The following is a 22,932-nucleotide window of genomic DNA, read 5'->3' as shown; positions in this document are numbered from 1 at the left end:
TGAGTAGTCACAGAAAAGAAAAGGGTAAGATAGGCAGATCTAAGGCAGGCGTAGTGAAGTTTAGTGATAGATTTGTTTTAGGTGGTAAGAAAGAGACAGGAGTTAAGGATGCTTTACAGGTTTCTGATGGAGCAGCAGTTATGTGAATAATAATGTCTTTGAACTGAGAAGAGAAAACTGGAAGAAGATCACATTGGGCATAAAGATTGAGTTTAGTTTTAAATATGTTGAGTTTGAGGAGTTTCTGGAGATGTGCCATTGATAGTTGGAAACATACATTAGGAACTCGAGAAAAGTCTGTCCTGGATCTAGACAGATTTAAGTGATTTGTCACAGGTGGTCATTGGGTGTAGATGAGATTAGCTAGGCAGCAGATGTAGAAATGAAAACGACATAGGGCAGAACCCTGAAGATTTCCAACATTTAAGCTTTTTGTAGAGGAGGAAGACTGTGTAGAGGTGTGTACTTCCTTTGAAGTGATGAGTTCACACTGAGCCATTTACTAATGATACTTCTTTGTTCTGACCATCCTGATTTGTATTTTCCCCTCATCTTGAACTTTTAAGCTGGGTAGGTGAACTACAGTTTGTCTGATGCCTCTTTCTTTTTTCCCATCTTATTTTAGATTTGAATTGTGTATTTTTTATGATTCCATTTTATCTCCACAGTTCTGTTATTAGTTATCCCCTTTCTAAATTTTTTTTAGTGATTACTCTAGGGTTTACTATATACATCTTAGTTCATTCAGGCTGCTATAACAACAAAAAGAAAACCAAAAACATAGGGTCGGGGCTTACAAACCACAAACATTTATTTATCATAATTCTGGAGGCTGGGAATTCCAAAATCAAGATGCCGACAGGTTCTGGTGATGACCTGTTTCCTGGCTCATAGATGATCCTGTTCTCATTATAACCTTACATGGTAGAACAGAGAAATAAACTCTCTGAGGCCTCTTTTATAAACACTAATCTCATTCGTGAGGACACCCTTCATAACCTAATCACCTTAAAGGCTCCACCTCCAAATATCATTACGTTGGGAATTGGGTTTCAACATAAGAATTTTGAGGGGATGCAAGTATTCAGTCGATTGTAATATCTTTAAGTTACTGCACTGTGCCTTCAAATAGTAGGTTATCAAGTTTTGGGGGAGACTAGGAGATAATTTAAGAAAAATGGAAATATTATAAACTATATTTAAAATTTTTCATTCAAAATGGAAATAGTTTTAGTACTACAGGGAGAAAAATGTGTATTTTTAGAACTTAGATGATCTATTTTATTGAAGACTGTCAATGAAGGAAAGACGGGGGCATGACTAGCAATTTTCTTCTTTTTTTTTTTTTTGAGACTAAGACTGTGTCTCCAAGGCTGGAGTGCTGTGGTGCGATCTCGGCTCGCTGCAACCTTCACCTCCTAGGTTCAAGTGATTCTTCTGCCTCAGCCTCCCCCGTAGCCCCCCTGTAGCTAGGATTACAGACGTGTACCACCATGCCCAGTGCTGAGTGCCCTTCGTCCTGGGAAACAGGGTGCGGCCGGAAAGGCGGCCGCCCCCTCGCCCGTCACGCAACGCACGTTCGTGGGGAAGCTGGCGCTAAACCATTCATAGACGACCTGCTTCTGGGTCGGGGTTTCGTACGTAGCAGAGCAGCTCCCTCGCTGCGATCTATTGAAAGTCAGCCCTCGAAACCATTTCGTGTATAATGTCAGAATTGTTTAAACCACATCTTTCCAGTTTCTTTGACCCATCCTTTTTGCTGCTGTTGTCGTACATTTTACTTTTACATAGTTCCAAACTCCATAATAAATTATATTTGCTTTATAAAATTTATTTTTTATTTTTTACAGTCTGAATATCTTCATACAGTCTTTTTAAAAGCATTAAATCTACCTTCATTTTTTTTACCATTTTCTGACACCATTTATTTTCGTGATCTGCATTTTTGTTTGATTTCATACTTCTGCCAAAAGAACTTTCTTGTAACAGTGCAAGTAAGCTGAAATGAAATTTTTCAGCTTTTGTTTGGAAGTCTTTATTTTGCCTTTATTTTTGAGAGAGATTTTCACTGCACAGGTTTCTTTTTTTTTTTTCTTTTTTCTTTCAATATTTTAAGATGTCACTCCATTGCCTTCTGGCTTGCATGGTTTTTGAGAGGTCCACTGTAATTCTTATCTTTATTCCTTTATATGTAATCTACTTTCTCTGACTGCCTTCAAGATGTTCTTTATTTTGGTTTTTAGCCCTTTCACTGTAATGAATTTGGGGATGTGGATTTTTACTTTATTCTGCTTGGTGTTCTCTGAAATTCTTGCATATTCGGGTTGATGTCTTGCATTTATTTTTTGAAAATTCTTGACTGTTACTTCAGATTTTCCCTCTGTCCCATTCCTTTTTTTTTCTCCTTCTGGGACTTGAATACTCTTATCATCACACAATTCTTGGATGATCTGTTTTGTTTTTGTTTTGCCCTGTGTGAATGCACCAGTCTCCATTTGGAAATTTCTGTTACTCTACCCCCAGGTAGAGTTGTGTCTAGTTCTTTTCCTAGTTGTGTCTAGTTTAATGATCCCATCTGAGGAATTTAATCATGTTTAATGTTTTTTATTTCTATTGTTTATATTTGTCTCTTTCTTTAGTTTTCACATTTCTGTTGAAATTCTCCATCTCCTTATGCAAGCAGGTTGTCCGCTTTTTTTCTGCTAGACCCTTTAACATATTAATCATAGTTATTTTAATGTTTTCTTTCCTGATAGTTCTAACACCTGAGTCTTGTCTTGGGTTTTGTTGATTATTTTATCTCTTGGCAGTAAGTTTTCCTTTCTTTTCTATGTCTTACAATTGTTGATTGAAACCAGACATATGTGTAGAAGAATGGTAGACATTGAGGTAAATGGTACTTGTACTCGTAAATGGACAAGCATCTTTTTTCTCAGGCCGTTCTTGTGGGGATTGAGTCAGTCTGTCAGTAATTTGGATTTTTAAAATTGATATCTTTATCTTCAGTATACCACAAACTTTACATTCCTTCAGCAGTGGGCTTCTGTTAACTTGTGCTTGGAGAGGGTGCTGTAGGATTTTTTTGTTTTTTAATCTCTTTAGATTTTAATTGTCTCTGCCCACCTTTTTACACATCGTGGGAGTTTCTTGCCCCTTCTGTGTCAGTAGACTGCGTTTGCTTGTTATTCAGTGCTATGCTTTTGGTAGAGGTGAGGGGTGTTCTTTATTGTGTTGGTCCAGCCTTAGTCTTATGCAGACCCTCAAACTTATGGTGAGCTTTTTCAGTGTTTCTTTCCCTCAGCCAAACTAGTTTTGTGTATCTGTAGTTACTTTTGGGTTGGAGTTTCCCATCTCTTCTCCAGGTGTAGCAGACCTCTACATGGTATCTGTATAGGATCCTGGGCCCAAGATAGTTTCCTGTACCTCTCCCAGAGTTCAAGGGATTTGCTTCTGCTTTTCCTCCAACAGCAGATCATCTTTGCCTATGTACTACTGGGTAAGGGTTTCCTGTCCCTCCCTAGAGGCACCAGGGTTTTGTTTCCATTCTTCCCCTAGAAGCAGTGAATCTTTGCCAGAGTCCTGTGGGTGAGAGGTTTTGCTGTGTTTACTGCAGACTTGTTTTTTGGCTTTGTAAAATCTGTGGAAGGTTGGTGGGCTTTGTCTCCTCACTCCCTATCACTGTCAATCACTTTCTTCCTGTTTATGCCACTAGGGGAGACTTTCTTGGGTCTCCTTTCCTACCCCTATTCTTTCTTAAGAACATATGATAAAGGTCTATGGAGAAGACCTTAAGAGTGTGTGAGAACTTCTCTTGTTTGTGGGATCCTTGTTGCTCTAAAGTGACAACCCCATGCTTGGCCTTTAAAATTTTAGGTAATTTCTTTTTAACTGCTTGGATGGTGGCCATCTCTTTTTCCTGTGCTCTGCCAAAGGTGATTTAGTTGTGTGTCCAGTTTCTCGTTGAATAGCCTTGCTCCTCTTAGGAATGTGGTTTGGTTGCCTTGCAATCTGAGCTCTCTGATGTGGCTTAAAAAAAAGTAGGTTTTTTTGTTTTGTTTTGTTTTGTTTTTTTAAAAAAATGCTTACCTAGGATTTTCTCTTTGGAAGAGAGCATCATTCTTTGTAGCTGTTTACATCCCAAGTGTAAGTTTTAAATTTCTGCTTTGGTAATAAGATGGTCTTGAATTTATATTCTGTAGTCATCTTTTTAAAATGTTTAAAATTCCAATATTGTGCCTGAAGGAGAGAAGTTTTATTATAGGCATTCTTGTTAGACTACTGAATTTTATATTAAAAAATAAAACAGATACTATGCCAAAATATGACCCCAAAAGGTACCATTCTAAGTAATGGCTAAATGCAGTTGGACCTCTTTTCTCCCAAATACTAGCCATTTGGGAACAAACAAGATAATTTGAGAATGGGTTTTGGAGCATTTAATTGAGAAGAAATGGACTTTGGGGCATATTCTGTACGGATTGTGGCACAGTCCTACTTATTCATGAATAAATTTCTGTTTCATAGACTCTGCAGGTTTCCAAGGGCATTTTCCTGCTACCCACCTTGGGTGTTCTTCCCTGCTACAATGAGGAATTTAGATGTTCTTCCCAGCTCCCTGTAGCCAGTATCTTTCCATGTGTTTTTCTTTTTTACAGACTGTGGTGAGAACCTAATTGGGTTCTGTATGTTTTTTTGTAATAGAGCAGTGGAATTTTTTTTTAAATATTTTTTAAACTAATTAAAAAGTGCTAATACATGTGTCTTGCAGACTATTTGGACTTTGCAGTAAAGAGAAGAAAATAGTCATACTCTTTAATTTCATGTAGAATACCTTCTAACATTTTGCATTCTGGCTTATTTCCAAGAATAAATAAATAAATTTAAAATAAGTACCACAATTAAAGTCATAATATGTATCATAATATGCCAATTTTATATTTTGGCATTTAATATTTAACATTACATTACAGGCATCTTTCTGTATTGTTAAAAGTGTTAAACACTTAAAATGCTACATGTGTTACATTTTACGAAATCTTCTAGAAATTATTTTCCAGTAATAGCTTCCCCTTGTAGCATTCATAATTTGAAAGTCAGAAAGTTTAAATTTTAAGCTCATTAAAAAGTTTATTCCATTTGTAATTGTTTTGCAAAGCATAGAGATGTTTAGATTTCTAATTCTGTTTTAAAGTTGGGTTATGTTTTTAGGATTTTATTGACCTTATGGCTTTTCTTCTTTAATTCCAGAATTCCATACGACATAATCTGTCATTGAACAAATGTTTCCTTAAAGTGCCTCGATCCAAGGATGACCCTGGAAAGGTAGGATTCATTTTCTTAAAACAGCTGAATTCTTCAGTATGTCGCTTGTCATGTTTGAATTAAGAACTTTTCCAGTTCATTGAATAGGAACCTCTGCAAAGTAGTAAGTCCCCCCTCCCCGCTCTAAAGCTTGTTAGAGAGTTTTAAGCTGTGGGAAGCTTACTAGTGTATAGCCAATGTGCACCACAGCGCTGTTGTACTTTGCTGTTTCTAATCTTTGGTTGAAGTGTTGTGTATTAAATGAAATTTGGTGTTTGAGCTGCTTGTCAGGAACCATAATTATTACATAAAACGGGTGCATCTGTGTGTAACTGGCAACAGGTGGAAGTATTCTTACACTGGAATAAAATAGTTTCTCTGTTATTAACCCATTTCTGAGTATAATCAAGAAGCGTATTCTCTACTTGACTCCTCTTATCTCCTGACACCATTGCATTTTTCACGTTTTTAGCGTTTTTTCTGTGGTGACTCCCGCCTTTCTTTTGTTGTTTTAATAACTAGTCAACTATAGTGTGCCCTGAACTTGGTACTAGTTGCTTGATTTCTGAAACTTAAGAGTACTTGGTTGTACTGTATTTGGTTGTCAAGGTAAGCTACTAGATTAGGACTTTGAGACAGTGTATTTATTGGCAAGCACGATGCTTGTTTAGGTGGTTAGACTTCTTATATTTGTTTTTAGGCTAACTGATTTTGGAAGAATCTTTCTGAAATGTAAGCCTGGTCATGTAAGCACCTTGCTTAAAAGTATTCCTTAGTGTCCTGTAGGTGTTTACTTTCTCTTCTTGTAAAATGTTCTTTACTATTTTTTTCCCTATCTGCCTTTCCAGCTGTAATTCACCTCATTCAAGACACATTGTGAAGAACTACTTGAAGTTTTCCAAACATGCCATTCACATGGTCTTCTGTACAAATTTCCTTGCTTTACTTGTCTAGACTGTTTCTTATCTTTCAGTATTGAGCTGCAACATGACTTCTCTGAGGCTTTTTCGTTTCCCCATACTTCAGCTGAGTTTGTTGCTCCCTCTTTTGAGTTCCTTTTATTTTGTAGCGACCGTCATCGTTGTAGTAAGTAGCTCCTAACTGGACTCTCCATGGCTGGGCTCAATCCCTCCAGTTTATATTAACTTTCACATAGTATGCAGCAATCTTCCCCCCCCCCCCCCCCCCCCCCAAAATGTTAACTTACTCATATGGTCTCTTTTTTTCAAGCTCTTTGTTAGTTATCTACTGCCTTTGAAATCTAAATTTATGCAAGTAGGGATCATGTGTATCTTGTTCACTGTTTAGACCCAGTTGCTGGCACAGTGGCTGGTGACACTGAGGAGACACCGTTGTTGAATGAATGAATATACTGTATCCTCTGTTAGACTGTTAACTTCTTGAGATTAGAGATGAAGAGTTATTCATTTCTATCTTAAAGCAGTTTTTCTGAAGTAGTGAACATTTTATAGCACTTTTTATCATCTGTGTGCCCTGTCAAGTTGGTTCTCAGTAAGACTGAACAGATTAATAGTCTTGTAAAAAAATGTTTCTCTATGTTTTTAACTTTGAGATTCTGAATAGGAATTGTTGCACCTTTTCCTTTAAAGGAGGCTTTTTACAAAAAGATAATTAGATTCTAAAAATAAATTCTTTATCACATTTCCTATAGGCAATGAGTATATATGGGTCAGACTGGAAAATATTTTTAAGAGAATTCAGAGATTATTTATTAGAGTCCTATGAAGTCACTAATTAGGTTCTGTAAACATTTTGGTTCTGATTGGATTTTTAAACGAATTTGAAGTAATTTTTAAAAATTAAAAATCAGTACATATGGAGGCTTAATTCTATCATGTACTTGATTTTAACCAATTGGAGACTCTTAAAAACGTGTCATGTTAGGTATTTTTCTTTTGTGTAGAAGTTTAAGCTTTTGTTCATCTTTAATATATGGGGTAAGACAGATGTGGAAAACATGTTACTCATTGCAACTCTTTTTTTTGAATCAGGATTCTTAATAATGTGCAACTAAAACGAAATACAGAAATAAATTGAGTCCTGAGAGGCTAATCAGAGCTTTCATCTTTTACCAGTAGTTTTCAGTTTTAAGGTTTTGTATTTATTAAAACACCCCATTCTTACTGATTTTGGTCATAGTAAGTAAATATCATACATTTGATTTTATAAAGTACATTTGTAGTAGTAATTTTTCTTTTCAGTCTCAAAGTGAGGTTTATTTTATTTGTTTGTTTGTTTGTTAATTTTGGGACGGAGTCTCACTCTGTTGCCCAGGCTGGATTGCAGTAGTGCAGTCTCAGCTCACTGCAGCCTCTGTCTCCCGGGTTTAAGCAATTCTCCTGCCTCAGCCTCCTGAGTAACTGGACTACCAACGTACATCACCATGCCTGGCTAACTTTTGCATTTTAAGTAGAGACGGGGTTTCACATCTTGGCCAAACTGGTGTTGAACTCCTGACCTCAAGTGATCTGACCACCTTGGCCTTCCAAAGTGCTGGGATTATAGGCGTGAGCTACCACGCATGGCCACAAAGCGAGGTTTAAATACATTTTTCTCATTGATTTTGGTCAGACGTAGATGTAAATTTGGTCTTATAAATACATTTATGTGAATAAAGTCATTTTTATTTTTGATTTAAAAATGAGATTTTGTTTAAGAAAGCACAAAATTCCACTGCTTTAAAAACACTTTGAAGACTTCATCTCAAGTCCATTTCATAAAAGAAGAAACTAAGGCCAGTAGATGAGGAACAGCTTGCTCAGGTTCAGTGTGGAATTTAGAACCCAGGCATATTGGCCAGACATACTTGTCAGTCACAGAAACTCAATACAAACTAACTTAAGGGGAAAAGTACTTAAGGAAGAACTGGAGCCAGGTTCTTAAATTATATCACCAGGAATGTCTCTTTTCATCCCTTAGTTGTGCTAATTTCTCTGATAGCTTCATTTTCAGTCCAATTAGTGGCAAATGTGTCTGTCAGCAGCTCTGGTTTATATTTCATCAGCTGAGTAACACTTAACAGAGAGAGTATGCCTGATGTTCACCCCGCCACCTCCCAAATAACTGAAATTATAGAAAAAGTCTTAGAATGAATGCTGAACAAGCAAAATACACTGGGTTTCTTAGTTCTTAGATTAGTACTTTTCCCATGATATCAATCTTCCTTGAGAGGGAGACCAAAATGTTAGTTAAGTTTTAGTACTTATGAATTGTTTTTTCTTTTTGTATTACAGTGTTTCCTGACATTTGAGGAGCTTTTCCAAAACTACCCTCACCACAGTGGGAGAAAACCATTGAGCCAAGGTGGGGTGGGAGTAGATTTTGGTCTTGGGTATGGGGTGGACTTTATAACCCCTTAGAATTTTGCTAGCTGCTGCCATGACTTAGGTCAAGAGGTGGAAGTAACTCATACAGCATCTTCTCTGTATTTTCACGATACAGCTTTCTGTTCATTGTATTACCAGAGAGGTGTGAAGAACAACCTAATCTTGAAGTGTATTGTTGAATCACAGATGTTTTTATGTGGCTATCTATTCCTTACTTAATCCTTCATTTTCAAGAAGATTGTGTCGTAAAAGCCCTTAATATTTGGTACCTTTCTATGTACATTGGTGGTCTGAGATTCATTTTCCTCACCTCTTTACAACTAATTTCAAGCAGCCATATTATCACTTTATTTAAAAAAAAAACCACACACACAAAATGAAATTCAATTTTGCATCCACAACTTTGCTGCTTTTTTGGGGACAGATTTGTTTTTCTTCTCTTGATTATAACCCTTTTCACCCTGTGTATACATTGGGCAGTCTGTCTCCATTTTTTAAGTCCGGTCTTTTATCTCTTCTCTTTTTGTTAGTTCTGTTTTCTCTATATTTGTCTTCTTTTTTTTTTTTAATTCTTTAGGTTGTAAGTCTTATTGTGTAATTCATACTTATGTCTTAATTATCTTAAAGGTAAATGTTTTCATTAGGGAAAAACAGATTACTGCCTAAATGTAGTTTAAAAAATATAATTCTCTTTCTCTGCTTTTCAGCTTAACCTTTTCTCAATTTTGTTTCCCTTTCTTCAGTTCAGAAAAATTATCTTTGACTTGAAAGGAACTAAAGGATTATAGGGCTCAGTTTCAACAGTTACCTAAACTTAGTAGCAGTGGGCTCTAATAGAACTGAGAAAATAGCTAAGAAGTTTAAAACCACATGAAGGCCACCTGACTATCCTGGGGAAATAACTACAGTTAATTCATAGAAGAGTTTTTAGGGGTGTGGGGGTTAGGGAATCTTTGTCTTGCCTGGGAATGGGAAGTTGTAAAGCCTTAGGGACCGGAAAGATTGGGCTCTCCTGCTTTGTGAGGAAATAACAAATTCATTGCTAAGAGACTAACTTATGAAACTTCCAGGATTGTGATTTTTTCTTCAAAAAATTTTTTTGAGACAAGATCTTGCCCTTTTGCCCAGTGCAGTGGTGCTCTCATAGCTTACTGGGCTCAAGTGATTCTCCAGAGTAGCCAGGATGACAGCACATGCCACCACACCTGGCTAAGTTTTTGAAATTTTTTGTGGAGATGGAGTTCTCACTGTGTTGCCTAGACTGGTCTTGAACTCCTGGCTTCAAGTGCTCCTGCCTTGGCTTCCCAAAGTGTTGGGATTAGAGGTGTGAGCCACCACGCCTCACAAATTATGAATTTTTTTCTATTCCTATTCTGTAGATTAGTATAAGGGACCATAACATAGTTGACTGATCTTTCTTTTTAAAGGGTATTCTTTTTTGGGGGCTATGTTAGTATTATATTTATTTGTAAATTGCTTGTTAGTCTCTGGTATCCCATTTTGGTCACTTTCTTTGAAAAATGTGTAGAAACTGGAGAGGTTTGAGGGAACATAAAATATAACATTAAATGATTAACAGTGTTGTAGGAGTCATAGGTATTACCCTAGAGAAGGAAGATAAGAGTATAATTTTAATGCTAGTCTTAAGTAAATGCATGATTTTTGTGAGGAGGAAAATGACTGCTTATCTGTGTTTCCGTACAAACTAAACAGGAACTAGGACTGAAGGATAAGCAAGAGTTTGGTTGGACCAAAATAAGAAATGTCATATTTATTGAAGTGAAAAAACACTAATACAGCTTCCCAAGGGAGACTTTAGAGTTTGTCACTTCTGAAGCACTTGAATAGATGAGGTTGGTAGCATTTGTCATTTTAACTCATGGTAGATAAGAACTCCAATTGAAGGCTAGAAGAGGACATGATCAAGTTTAGCTGAGGGACGAGTCATAGCAAAGCTGGGTAGAGTCAGGAATTAAGGGAATTAATGTAAGTACTAACGTGAGATCCAAACGTGAGAAATGGATTGGTGCCATTGAGTGATTGTCGAGACAGAGGTGAATTATGAATGTGAGGCATTCCATTAGACAAACCAAGGTTAGAAAGCCAAGGTATTCAGAAAATTAGAAAGATTGAGTTAGATAGAAGTGAGAATCTGATTCAGGGAGATAACACTGCAGAAGCTGAAAGAAGTCTTGGCCTAGAGCCCTGATGTTAATACTGTTCGAGCAGTGTGGTTGCAGCTGCCTTTTGTTTAGACATACAGTGTTCTCTGTTCTCTTTTTAAAGTTGAAAGAGAACATTTTGTTGTTGTTGTCCTCTTTTTTTTTCTTTTCCAGATCTAAACTACTTTAAAAAATAACGTTATACCTAGAAATTTTTTTTAAAAATTATGTATGGTAAAATTTACTCTTTGGTGTATAATTCTATTACTTTCAACAAACACAGTGTAACCATTGCTGTAATCAAAATAAAGAACAGTATTCTAGATTGTCACTTGGTAGTCAGCCCTTTCCCTTATCCCCAGGCCTTTGCAACTACTGATCTGTTTGTGTCCCTATAATTTTGCCTTTTCCAAAATGCCATGTAAATGGGACTCATGTAGTACATGGCCTTCTGAGTCTGGCTTCTTTCCTTTAGTGTAATGTATTTGAGAGCCATCCATGTCGTTGTGCGTATCAGCAGTTTTGTTTCATTTCATTGCATATATTCCATCATACGGATTTATCAGAGTTTAATCACTATTTGAAAGACATGTTTTTGCTAATTGTGTGTTCATTTGACCATCAAGTTACTTTCTTTTTGGCTTAGACTTGACAGATATTGAGCTATAACCCTCAAGTAGTAACATAATAGTCATGTTAAGCTGCCTTGTGAGTGGATTATATAGGTGAGCCATTTGTTTCTTGGAAATTCGTTATGATAAGTAAAACTTTATCTCTAACTTAAAGTTTCTAAAAGGATCGATTGGTACTATGATTTAAAAGCAAGATATGTCTGTTAATCCCTTAATGGGATATACTCTTCAAGTATCCTTAACATTTAGTGGAATTGTTTACTATACTACAGTCAGTATGCCAATTACATATTTTAATCCATTGATTAAGAGGAAATTTCTTAACACTGTCTCTCTAGGCTTAATTTGATGATCAATGTGTTTAAAAGTAATAAAAACTTGTATTTGTACAAAAAGGGTATTTCAAGGACCTGAGCAGGCATTGGAATCGTTGTTATCCATATGTTCATTCAGTCAACTAGCCAGACAAGCAGCCTGCCTTTGAAGTACTTACTGTGTGTTTGACCATTCATAGTCTATTTTTGTGGTCTCAGTAGCTATTTAACCTATTGTCCAAGCCAGAAACTTCTGAGAATGAAAGGGGTGCTATTCTTAACTATGTTTAGGGAACAGGTATAAAGCAGGATTGAAACTCAAAGTATGGTTACACTATCTGTGGTGCATGCAAATGCTGTGCCTGAGCAGTTACCAGGAACAGCATCCTAAGAAGTTGGGAGAAAACAAAGCAAACAAATCTTTCGAAGATGGATTGCCGAAATAAACTGGGAGAGGTTAAAAAAAAAAAAAAAAAAGAAAGAAAGAAAGATGAAGGCATGGTATAAAGCCAAAGAAGTCAGGGACAAGAGGAATCCAGCTCCTGAGGTGAATGTGCATTGAAAGCTAAGGAAGAGCAGAGAATCGTCTATGATGATTCATGTTACCAGTGGGCATATACTTGGCAATAGTAATAGATTTCACCGTTTGGAATGGTTAGCTATTTATGACAGGGACTGCTCTCCCCAGGAGTCTGAAATTAATATTAGCATTTTTGGTTTATTTGTACTTAATCAGGTAATAGCTTTTTTATTAGGCTATTTTCAACCTAAGATAAAGCAGGGTACTTTGTGTTGACATAAAATTTCAGCTAGAAATAAAGTTTTAGAATAATTAAAATGCTCTTTATTTGAAGTAATAAATACTTTATAATGATGGGAATAAAGACATTTAAGTTTATTGTTGGTCTTTGACACATCTTCATTTCTGATGCATTTTCTTTTCTTTTTCTTTTTGAGACAGAGTCTCACTCCATCACCTAGGCTGGAGTGCAGTGGCATGATCTTGTTTCACTGCACCTCTGCCTTCCAGGCCAAACGATTCTCCTGCCTCACCCTCCCCAGTAGTTGGGATTACAAGCGTGTGCCACCACGCCTGGCTAATTTTTTTTCCCCCCCAGTAGAGATGGGATTTCACCATGTTGGCCAGGCTGGTCTCGAACTCCTGACCTCAAATGATCCACCCGCGTTGGCTTCCCAAAGTGCTGGGATTACAGGTGTGAGCCATCGCGCCCGGCCATTTCTGATGGATTTTCTTTATCTTGATTACCTTGATTTTTTTCTGAAATTTGTGAATTGCTGGTATTTGTTTGCTCTCTTCTACTTAACAATGACACCTGGTTTTCAGTTGGGTGCCACTTTCCTCCCCTCTGGAATTAACTTCTGTTTTAGGGTATCTTGAATCATTTTTGGAAAATATGATCAAAGTTGTAGAATTCTTGTTTGTGATCTTTCTTTGGGATTTTACAGGGTAAGCCACTGCAGTCTTTTCTGTCAGAAGGGACATTACTGTGTTGTACTGGAATTGTTGATAAAAAGTAATGTCTGTATCTGTATATTGCCTTAAAGAATTTAGAGCCATTTTACATGCATTATCTTGATCCTCAAAATAAGCCTGTGGTCAAGCCCCAGTTTTAGATAGTGATCCTTGAGTGCATAGTAGATTTTTTCCATAAGTTCACATAATAGAACTACATGTAAATGGAATCATTCAGTATATACTCATTTGTGTCTTTCACTCAGTATAATGTTTATAATGCTGCTACATATATTACTTGTTTGTTTCTTATTGTTAAGTGGTATTCCATTGTGTGAATCTATGACAGTTTGTTTATACATTTATTTGTTAATGGACACTTGAGGTGTTTTCAGTTTTAGGCTATTAATAATTACTAGTAAATTCTTAAACAAGTTTTCTATGGACATGCTTTCTATTTCTCCTGAAGGATAGAATTACTGGGTCAGAGGGCAGATGGAAGGTTAACTTTATAAGAAACTGCCAAACCCTTTCCCAAAGTGGTTGTGCTGTTTTACATTCCCAACAGCAATACCTGAGAGTTGCAGTTTTGCTTCCTATGGCCAACAGTTGGTTATTACCTGGCCAACAGTTGGTTATTACTTGTCTTTTTAACTGTAGCCATTCTACTGGGTGCGAAGTGGTATTTCATCATGGTTTTTATTTGAATTTTCATGATGGCTGTTGACATTGAGCATCTTTTTATGTGCTTCCTGGGCATTTGTATGTCTTCTCCTCTGAAAGTTTTTAAAAAGTCTTTTGACTTAGAAAACACTGGTTGTCATTATTACTGAGTTGTAAGCATTTTAAAAAATATATTCTGGATACAAGTCTTTCCTTAGATTTCTGTTGTTTAAATGTTTTTTTAGACTATGGTTTGCCTTTTTGCTTTCACAATAGTGTTTTAAAAGGAGTAGAAAATTTGAATTTTGGTGAAGTTGAATTTATCATTTTTTAATTTAATTGTTAGTGACTTGTGTATCCTGTCAGGAAATCAAGTACAGTCATGAAGATTTTCTTTTTAAGTTTTATAATTTTAGATTTTGCACTTAGGCCCATTGCAAATTGCTATTTATGTATGGCGTGTTTATTCTTCCTGATAAATCATTCTTTTATCTTTATGAAATGTTCTTCTTAATTTCTTTTTTTTTTTTTTTGAGGCGAAGTCTCGCTCTGTTGCCCAGGCTGGAACGCAGTGGCGCGATCTCGGCTCCCTACAAACCTCTACTTCCCAGCTTCAAGCAATTCTTCTGCCTCAGCCTCCCGAGTAGCTGGGAGGTGGCACGTGCCACCATGCCCGGCTAATTTTTGTATTTTTAGTACAGACAGGGTTTCATTATATTGGCCACACTGGCCTTGAATTCCTGACCTCGTGATCCGCCTGCCTCGGCCTCCCAAAGTGCTGGGATTACAGGCATGAGCCACCGCACCCGGCACTTAATTTCTTAAAATGCACTTTGTCCTGAAGCCTACTTTGTCTGATACTAATTTAGCCATTCCAGCTTTCTTATGCAACATCATGGTGTATCTTTTTCCAGTATTTTGCTTTTAGTCTGTAAACATCTTTGTGTTTAAAATGTTTCTCTGGTAAACAACGTGGCCATTGGCTCTTGCTTTTAAAATTGTCTAATGACCTCTGCCTTCTATTTAGACCACTTAGTGTTTGTATTTAATTTAATGTGATTATTGGTGTCGTTGCTGTTTGTTTTTCTTTTGTTCTTAAAGTTGCTTTATTTCTACAACCTTTGGGGTTAATCAGATAGTTTATAGGATTCTATTTTATTTCATCTCTTGACTTCTTAGTGTCCTCTTTTAATTAGTTTTTTAATAGTCATTCTAGAGTTTAACAATATGTATCACTAACTTATGAGAGTCTATTTGGAGGTAATATTATACCATCCTCCACTTCATACCTTACAGTTTATACCACCTACTGCTACCTCCTGCCATCCATTTAAAAATGTATTAACATTACAACAGTATAATTTTATTTATCTACCATTCCTTTCTTTGTGCTATTGTCATATCTTGTACTTCTACTTATACCATAAATCCTGTCTTAGGATTTGTGTTACTTGCTTTAAATAGTTAGTTGCCTTTTAAGGAAATTACATTGGAGGAAATATTTTCTTAGTTATTTACCTTTTCTGATGTTCTTTCCTGGAAATCTAAGTTTCCATCTGGTAACCTTTCTCTTCAGCCTAACAATATCCTCTGGTAGTTCTTGTAGTGCAGGTCTGCAAGCAACAAATTTTATAGGCCTTTGTTCATCTGAAAATATCTTTATTTCATCCTTGGTATACTTTTTTCTGGATATGGATTCCTGGGTTTACAGGGTATTCCCACTTGTCAGAGTTTTGAATATATTCCATTTTGAAGATGTTCCATTGGCCTCCATTATTTTTTATGAAAAGTCAGCTGTCCTTCTTATTTTTATTCTTCTATATGTAATGTGTTGCACCCCCAAACCCCTGCCACTTTTGGTAGCTTTCAGTAATTTTTCTCTTTTTCTTTGGATCTCAGCAGTTTGACTGTGATATGCTTTGATGTAGTGTTTTTGTATTTATTCTAGGCTTGCTAATCTAGGATCAACAAGATGAGGCTTTCCTCCAAATTTGGGATATTTTCAGTTATTATTTTTAAAAATTCTTTTGGCCCTATTTTTTCTTTTTCTTTTAGGGTCAGTTATAATGAGACTTGAATTTTTTTCACAAGTCCTTGAGACTGTTAATTTTTCTTATCTTTTTGTTCCTCAGATCGGTTAGGTTCTACTGATCTATTTTCAGGATCTCTGAATCTGATTCTGTCTAATCTATTGGTGAACTTTTATTTCAATTACTGGACTTTTTTTTTTTTTTTTTTTTTTTTTTATTGTATTTTTTTTTTCTTGGCCGGGGTGGAGTGGCGCAATCTCTGCCCACCACAACCTCTGCCTCCCAGGTTCAAGCAATTCTCCTGCCTCAGCCTGCCAAGTAGCTGGGGTTACAGGCATGTGCCACCACGCCCAGCTAATTTTGTATTTTTAGTAGAGATGGGGTTTCTCCATGTTGGCCAGGCTGGTCTCAAACTCCCAACCTCAGGTGATCTGCCCACCTCAGCCTCCCATGTGCCCAGCCTACTGTACTTTTTAATTATAGAACTTCCCTTTGGTCCTTCTTGTGTATGTACATAGGTAATTGGTGAAATGGATTCAAGCAGTTGCTTTGATGCTAGAGAATTAGGACTTATGTGAGGTTCCTGACCAGTTAGTTAATATTTCCTGTACATGAAACATGCATAGGAGACTCTGCTTCCCTTTGGGGTTTTATTTTAAGAGGGTATGAAGTATTGTCCATATCTGTATAGTGTTTAGCAGTCCCGTGAACCTAATTCAGCCTCATGTGATTCCTTCTGTCATCACTGATCTTTTCAGATCCTGGTTTTTACATGAAAACAAAATAATTAGAAGAGTTAAGATGTTTTAAAAAGTAACATGATTTTAACGATAAATAACCTGAAATACTATGTCACTTTCAACTAGTCTCCTCTAGTCTCTGTTTACTTTTTCTGTACCTTCTTCTACATTGCTGCCTTAGGGTTTGGCACGTAAGTGAAAACACAAGTCTACTTCGGTGGCCTTATTGTCAAGTCCAGAGTTGGACTTTGTGCTTCTAAATTTTATATTCAAGCTATACTCTACTATTTTTCTTGCATTTATGATACACGGTATCTAAAACAGTATTTCATTTTCTTTATCCTTTAAAGCCCAGCTCACATTTCAGTATAATAACTGGGAAAGGAATTTATTTTCCTTTTTTAACCTACTCTACCTTTTCAAAATTAATTGCTGTCTTCTTTTTGCTCCCATGGTTCTTGGGGAATTTCACTATTATAGCTCCTTCAATTGTGAGTTTTTCATTTACAAGGATTAGGTCTTTGACATTTTCATACGTCCATCATACCCAGCAGTGTCTGATACACAGTAGATGCCTAATAAATGTTTATCTCAAAAGTGATGTTTGTCTTTTCCTAGGTAACTAAGAAGTCGCTGTTCTATTCTCAAAGGAACTTTTCAAATTCTACATAAATTTTTTGCCATTTTAAATTAAGACTGGTCTCTGAATGTTCTAGAAATTGTCACTTTGCTTCATTTTACTCAGACTTTGATTTTTGATCAGTAGGTTGGGGCCAGGAAACTTATTTCATTTCTTGACATTGATTCACATCTACTTTAAATTTGGGAGGATCTTTTGAGTTCTTAACCTTCAGGTAGGTGAATTCCTTGATTTTTCTCTTAATGACTACTTTAGGTAACTTTTATCACAGACAAACATGGTCCAGAGGAGAGCCAGGAATCAGCTAGAAATCAGGAGCCTTATACCCAAAGAAATATATACTCATTTATGTTTCTTTTACTCCGCATATCTTTGTAATCATTCTCTTATAAAGATATATGCACACGTATGTTTATTGCAGCACTATTCACAATAGCAAAGACATGGAATTAACCCAAATGCCCATCAATGATAAATAAAATATGGTACATATACACCACGGAATACTATGCAGCCATAATAAGGAATGAGATCACGTCCTTTGCAAGAACGTGGATGAAGTGGGAAGCCACCATCCTCAGCAAACTAACAGGGAACAGAAAACCAGATACCACATGTTCTCACTCATAGTGGGAGTTGAACAATGAGGACACAAGGACACAGGGAGGGGAACAACACACACCGGGGCCTGTCGGGTCAGTGGGCAGCAAGGAGAGGAAAAACATCAGGACAAATAGCTAATGTATGCAGGGCTTAAAACCTAGGTGACGGGTTGATAGGTGCAGTAAACCACCATGGCACACATATACGTATGTAACAAACCTGCACGTTCTGCACATGTATCCCGGAATTAAAAAAAAAAAAGAAAAGAAAAATCAGGAGGCTTGAGTTCTTTCTGGACAATATCACTGGCTTTGCTTTGTGAAAGGTGTCTTTTGACTGTATTGTACATACCCTGTGTTTGATTAGAGCCTGTTGATTCCTTTTTCTCTTAGATCAAAAAAAGTTTTTTATTGAGATAAAATTTACATACTATAAATGTTGTCTTTTAAAAGTATATAATTCAGTAGTTTTACTATAAATCATCACTATCAAATTTCAGGACATTTTCATTTCATCCCTCCCAAAAAGAAACCTATCCATTAATAATAGTCTCTCACCATTTCCACCATCTCAAGTTCCTGGCAACCACTACATTACTTTCTGTTTCTGTGAATTTGCCTATTCTGGGCATGTTACCTATTTTGGACATTTCATATAAAATAATTACACAATATATGGCATTTTGGGCTTCTTTCACTTACCCTAAGGTTTTCAGGGTCATCCATATTGTAACATGTAATAGTGCTTAATTCCTTTTTATGCTAGAATGAAACTCCATTGCATAGCTATACCACAGTTGTTAGTCTCTTTATCCAGCTGAACATTTAGATTGTTTCTACTTTGAAACAAAAATGCTGCTGTGAGTATTTGTGTATACACTTTAGGATAGACTCAGTGTTTTTATTTCTCTTGTGTATGTTTTCAGTTTTTTAGGAGTGGAATTGCTGGGTCATATGTTTAATATTTTGTGGAACAGCCAGACTGTCTTTCAAAGCAGTTGTACCGTTTACATTCCCACAGTTATGAGGGTTGCAGTTTTTCACATCCTTGCCAGTGGTACTTACTAAGTGTCTTTTTTATTATGGTTGTCCTTGTGGGTATAAAATGATACCTCATTTTGTAATGGTTTTGATTTTCATTGGATTAATGGCAATTGATGGTGATCAAATTTTGATGTGCCTGTTGGCCATCTGTACATCTCCTTTGGAGAAATGTTTATTTAGATTATGTGCCCATTTTAAATGGAATTATTTCTCCCTTATAACTCAGTTGTAAGAGTTTTTTATGTATATTAGATACAGGTCCTGTATCGCTTATATAATTTGCAAGTATTTCCTTTTATTGTGTGGTTGTATTTTTTTTTACCTTCTTAAAATTTTTTTAAAACTTTTTAATTGATACATATTATTTGTGCATTTTTATGGGATACTTGTGGTATTTTGTTACGGGCATAGACTGTGTAATGATCAACTCAGGGTAATTAGGGAATATATCACCTTAAGTATTTATCATTTTAATGTATTGGGAACACTTCAAGTCCTCTCTTCTATTTATTTTGAAATAAACAATACATTGTTGTTAATTATAGCCAGTTTACCCTGCTGTGAAACTTTGAAACTTATTTCTTCTGTCTAACTGTATGTTTGTACCCATTAATAAACTTATTTTCACCCCACATTGCTACACTCTGCCCATCCTCTGGTGACTATCATTCTGCTCTTTACCTCCATGAGATTAACTTTTTTACCTTCCACATATGAATGAAAATATGTGATATTTGTCCTTCTGTGCCTGGCTTAACATTCTTTCAGTTCCATCCATGTTGCTACAAATGACAGGCTTTCATTCTTTTTTATGATAGCATTTCATTATGTATCTATACTGTATGTTCTTTATCCCATTCAGCCATTGATGGATATTCAGTTTGATTCCGTATCTTTGCTTTTGTGAATAGTGTTGCAGTAAACACAGGGTTGCAGGTATCCCTTTGATATAGTGATTTCTTTTCCTTTGGGTAAATGCCACATCATAGGGTAGTTCTATTTTTAGTTCTTTCTTTTTTTTAGAAATCAGCATACTGTTTTCCATAATGACTGTACTAATTTACATTCCCACCACAACACCACAAGTATATGAGAGCTCCCTTTTTTCCACATCCTCTTCAGTGTCTGTTATTTTTTGTCTTTTTAATCATAGCTATTCTAACTGCAGTAAGAGGATATCACCTTGTGGTTTTGATTTGCATTTCCTTAATAACTATTGATGTTGAACATTTTTTTCATATACCTGTTGGCCATTTGTATGCCTTCCTATGAGAAATTCCATTCATATTTTTTTGCCCACTTTTTAATGGGTGTGTGTGTGTATGTGTATGTAAATAATTATTGAAGTTGAGTCACTTGTATGTTCTGAATATTAGCCTCTTGTCACATGAATGGTTTGCAAATATTTTCTCCTACCCAACAGATTGTCTCTTCACTCCATTGATTATTTACTTCGCTGTGCAGAAGCCTTTTAGTTTAATATAATCTCATTTGTTTATTTTTGTTTTGTTGCCTGTGCTTTTGAGATCTTAGTCATGCAATCTTTATCTACTCAAATGTCCTGAAATATTTCCCCTGTGTTTCTTCTAGTAGTTTTTTTTAGTTTTGAGTCTTTCATTTAGGTCTTTAATCCATTTTGAGTTGAATTTTATTTAAGGTGAGGTATAGGAGCCTAGTTTCATTCTTCTGCCTATGGACATTCACTTTTCCTAGGATCATTGAGTTTTTTGGGGGAGTCTTTAGGTTTTTCTAGATGTAAGATCATGTCATGTGCAAAGAGGGACAGTTTGCCTTCCTCTTTTCCAGTTTAGATGCCTTTTATTTCCTTTTCTTGCCTGACTGTGCTAACTAGGACTTCAGTACTATATTGAATAGTAGTAGTGAAAGCGGGCATCTTTGTCTTGACCAGCTTTTAGAGGAAAAAGTTCCAGCTTTTCCCAGTTTGGTATGATATTAGCTGTGGGTTTGTCGTAAATGGCCTTTATTATGTTGAGGTGTGCTGCTTTTATGCCTGATTTCTTGAGAATTCTTATGAAATGATGTTGAATTTTTTCAAATGCTTTTTCTGTATCCGTTGAAATGATCATGTGATTTTTGTCTTTCATTCTGTTGATGTGATGTATTAGGTTTACTCATATGCCTATGTTGAACCATTCTTGTATCCCTGGGATAAATCTCACTTGGGCATGGTGTATTATCTTTTAGATGTGCAGTTGGATTTGGTTTGCTAGTATTTTGTTGAGGATTTTTGTGTCTGTGTACATCAGAGATAATTGGCCTGCAGGTCTTTTTTTTGTGGTGTCCTTGTTTGGTTTTGGTATCAGGGTAATGCAAGCCCGATAGAATGAGTAAAGGAGAATTCCTTCCTCTTTAATTTTTGGGAACGGTTTGGGAATTGGGTTAGTTCTTTATAAGTTTGGCAGAATTCGGCAGTGAAGTCTTTGTAATCTAGGGCTTTTCTTTGTTGGGAGCCTATATATATATATATATATATATATGTTTGAGATGAGTGTCAGGCTGGAGTGCAGTGGTGCGATCTCAGCTCACTGCAACCTCTGCCTCCCGGGTTCAAGTGATTCTCCTGCCTCAGCCTTCTCAGTAGCTGGGATTACAGGCACACACACCATGCCCAGCTAATTTTTGTACTTTTAGTAGAGGCGGGGTTTCACCATATTGGTCAGGCTGGTCTCAAACTCCTGACCTCGTGATCTGCCTGCCTCAGCCTCCCAAAGTGCTCGGATTATAGGTGTGAGCCACTGCTCCTGGCCAAGACTTTTTATTACTGATTCAGTCTTGTTACTTGTTACTGGTTTGTTCAGATTTTCTATTTCTTCCTGATTCAGTATTGGTAGCTTGTATGTGTCCATGAATTTATTCATTTCCTCTAAGTTTTACAGTTTGGTAGCATCTAGTTGTTCATAATCATCTGGTGATCTGTATTTCTGTGATATCAGTTGTTACGTCTTTTTTGTTTCTGATTTTGTTTATTTGGGTCTTCTCTCTTTTTTTCTTGATTAATGTGGCTGTCAGTGTATTGATTTTTCTTATTGTTTTCAAAAGACCAACTTTTAGTTGATAGTTTGTATTTTTTAAACCTCTTTAGTTTTGCTCTGACCTTTATTTTAATTTCTATTTTCTTAAGTTTTTTAGATTCAAGGTCTTGCTGTATTGCCCAGTCTGGAGGGAAGTGACATGATCGTAGCTCATTGCAGCCATGAACTCCAGGACTAACAGGATACCTCTCACCTCAGTCTCTTGAGTAGCTGGGACTATAGGCACATGTCACCATGCTAGGCTAATTTTTAAGTATTTTTTTAGAGATGAGACCAGCCCATTGCCCAGGCTGCATTATTTCTTTTCGTCTATTAATTTTGTGTTTGGTTTGTTCTTGTTTTTCTGGTTCTTGAAGTGTATTGTTAGATGTTTATTTGAAATCTTTCTGCTTTTTTTGATGTAGGCATTTATTGTTATAAACTTTCCTTTAGCTCTGCTTTTGCTGTATTCTATAGGCTTTGGTATGTTGTGTTTTCATTTTCATTTATTTCAAGAAAGTTTTTTATTTCCTTCTTAATTTCTTCGTTGACCCAATAGTCATTCAGGAGCATTTTGTTTACTTTCCTGTTATTTGTAGAGTTTCCAAAGTTCCTCTTGTTACTTTCTAGTTTTAGTCCATGTCGTCTGAGACTATACTTGGCATAATTTTGATTTAAAATTGTTTTTGAGACTTTTGTGGGACCTAACAAATGGTCTGTCTTGGGGAATATTCCATATACTGATGGGAACAATGGGTATGTTGCAGCTGTTGGATAAAATATTCTGTAGATGTCTTTTAGGTCCTTTTGTTCGGGTACAGTTTAAATCCAACGTTTCTTTGTTTGATACTTGTTTTATGTATGTGGTTCCTCTGGTGTTGGATGCATATATATTTAGAGTTTTTATATCTTCTTGGTGAATTGGTCCCTTTATCATTATATGATGACTGT

The 22,932-nt window shown here is 36.2% G+C and overlaps 1 protein-coding gene and 1 long non-coding RNA gene across 9 annotated transcripts in view; one reads left to right on the top strand and one right to left on the bottom strand.

Annotated features, from left to right (window-relative positions):
* The window catches only part of FOXJ3 (forkhead box J3), a 150,725-nt gene that overhangs the window by 66,020 nt on the left and 61,773 nt on the right, over positions 1–22,932 (top strand). For all 7 annotated transcript variants that reach the window (XM_009206189.3, XM_009206194.4, XM_021940131.2 and 4 more), the window contains one exon: positions 5,248–5,322. In XM_009206189.3, coding sequence (XP_009204453.1) covers positions 5,248–5,322 — 75 coding nt within the window. The remainder of the gene's footprint in view (positions 1–5,247; positions 5,323–22,932) is intronic.
* Positions 1–22,932, bottom strand: part of LOC103884055 — a 39,224-nt gene that overhangs the window by 3,741 nt on the left and 12,551 nt on the right. Inside the window, exon 1 of one of the 2 annotated variants that reach the window (XR_002522918.2) lies at positions 4,087–4,174. The exons of the other annotated variant lie outside the window; for it this stretch is intronic. This is a non-coding gene — a long non-coding RNA (uncharacterized LOC103884055). Of the gene's footprint in view, positions 1–4,086; positions 4,175–22,932 lie in introns of those variants that run through there. 2 annotated transcript variants of the gene reach the window in all.

Source organism: Papio anubis, chromosome 1, assembly GCF_008728515.1.
Source record: "Papio anubis isolate 15944 chromosome 1, Panubis1.0, whole genome shotgun sequence".
Classification (NCBI taxonomy): Eukaryota; Metazoa; Chordata; class Mammalia; order Primates; family Cercopithecidae; genus Papio; species Papio anubis.
This window is presented reverse-complemented; position numbering and strand designations above follow the sequence as displayed.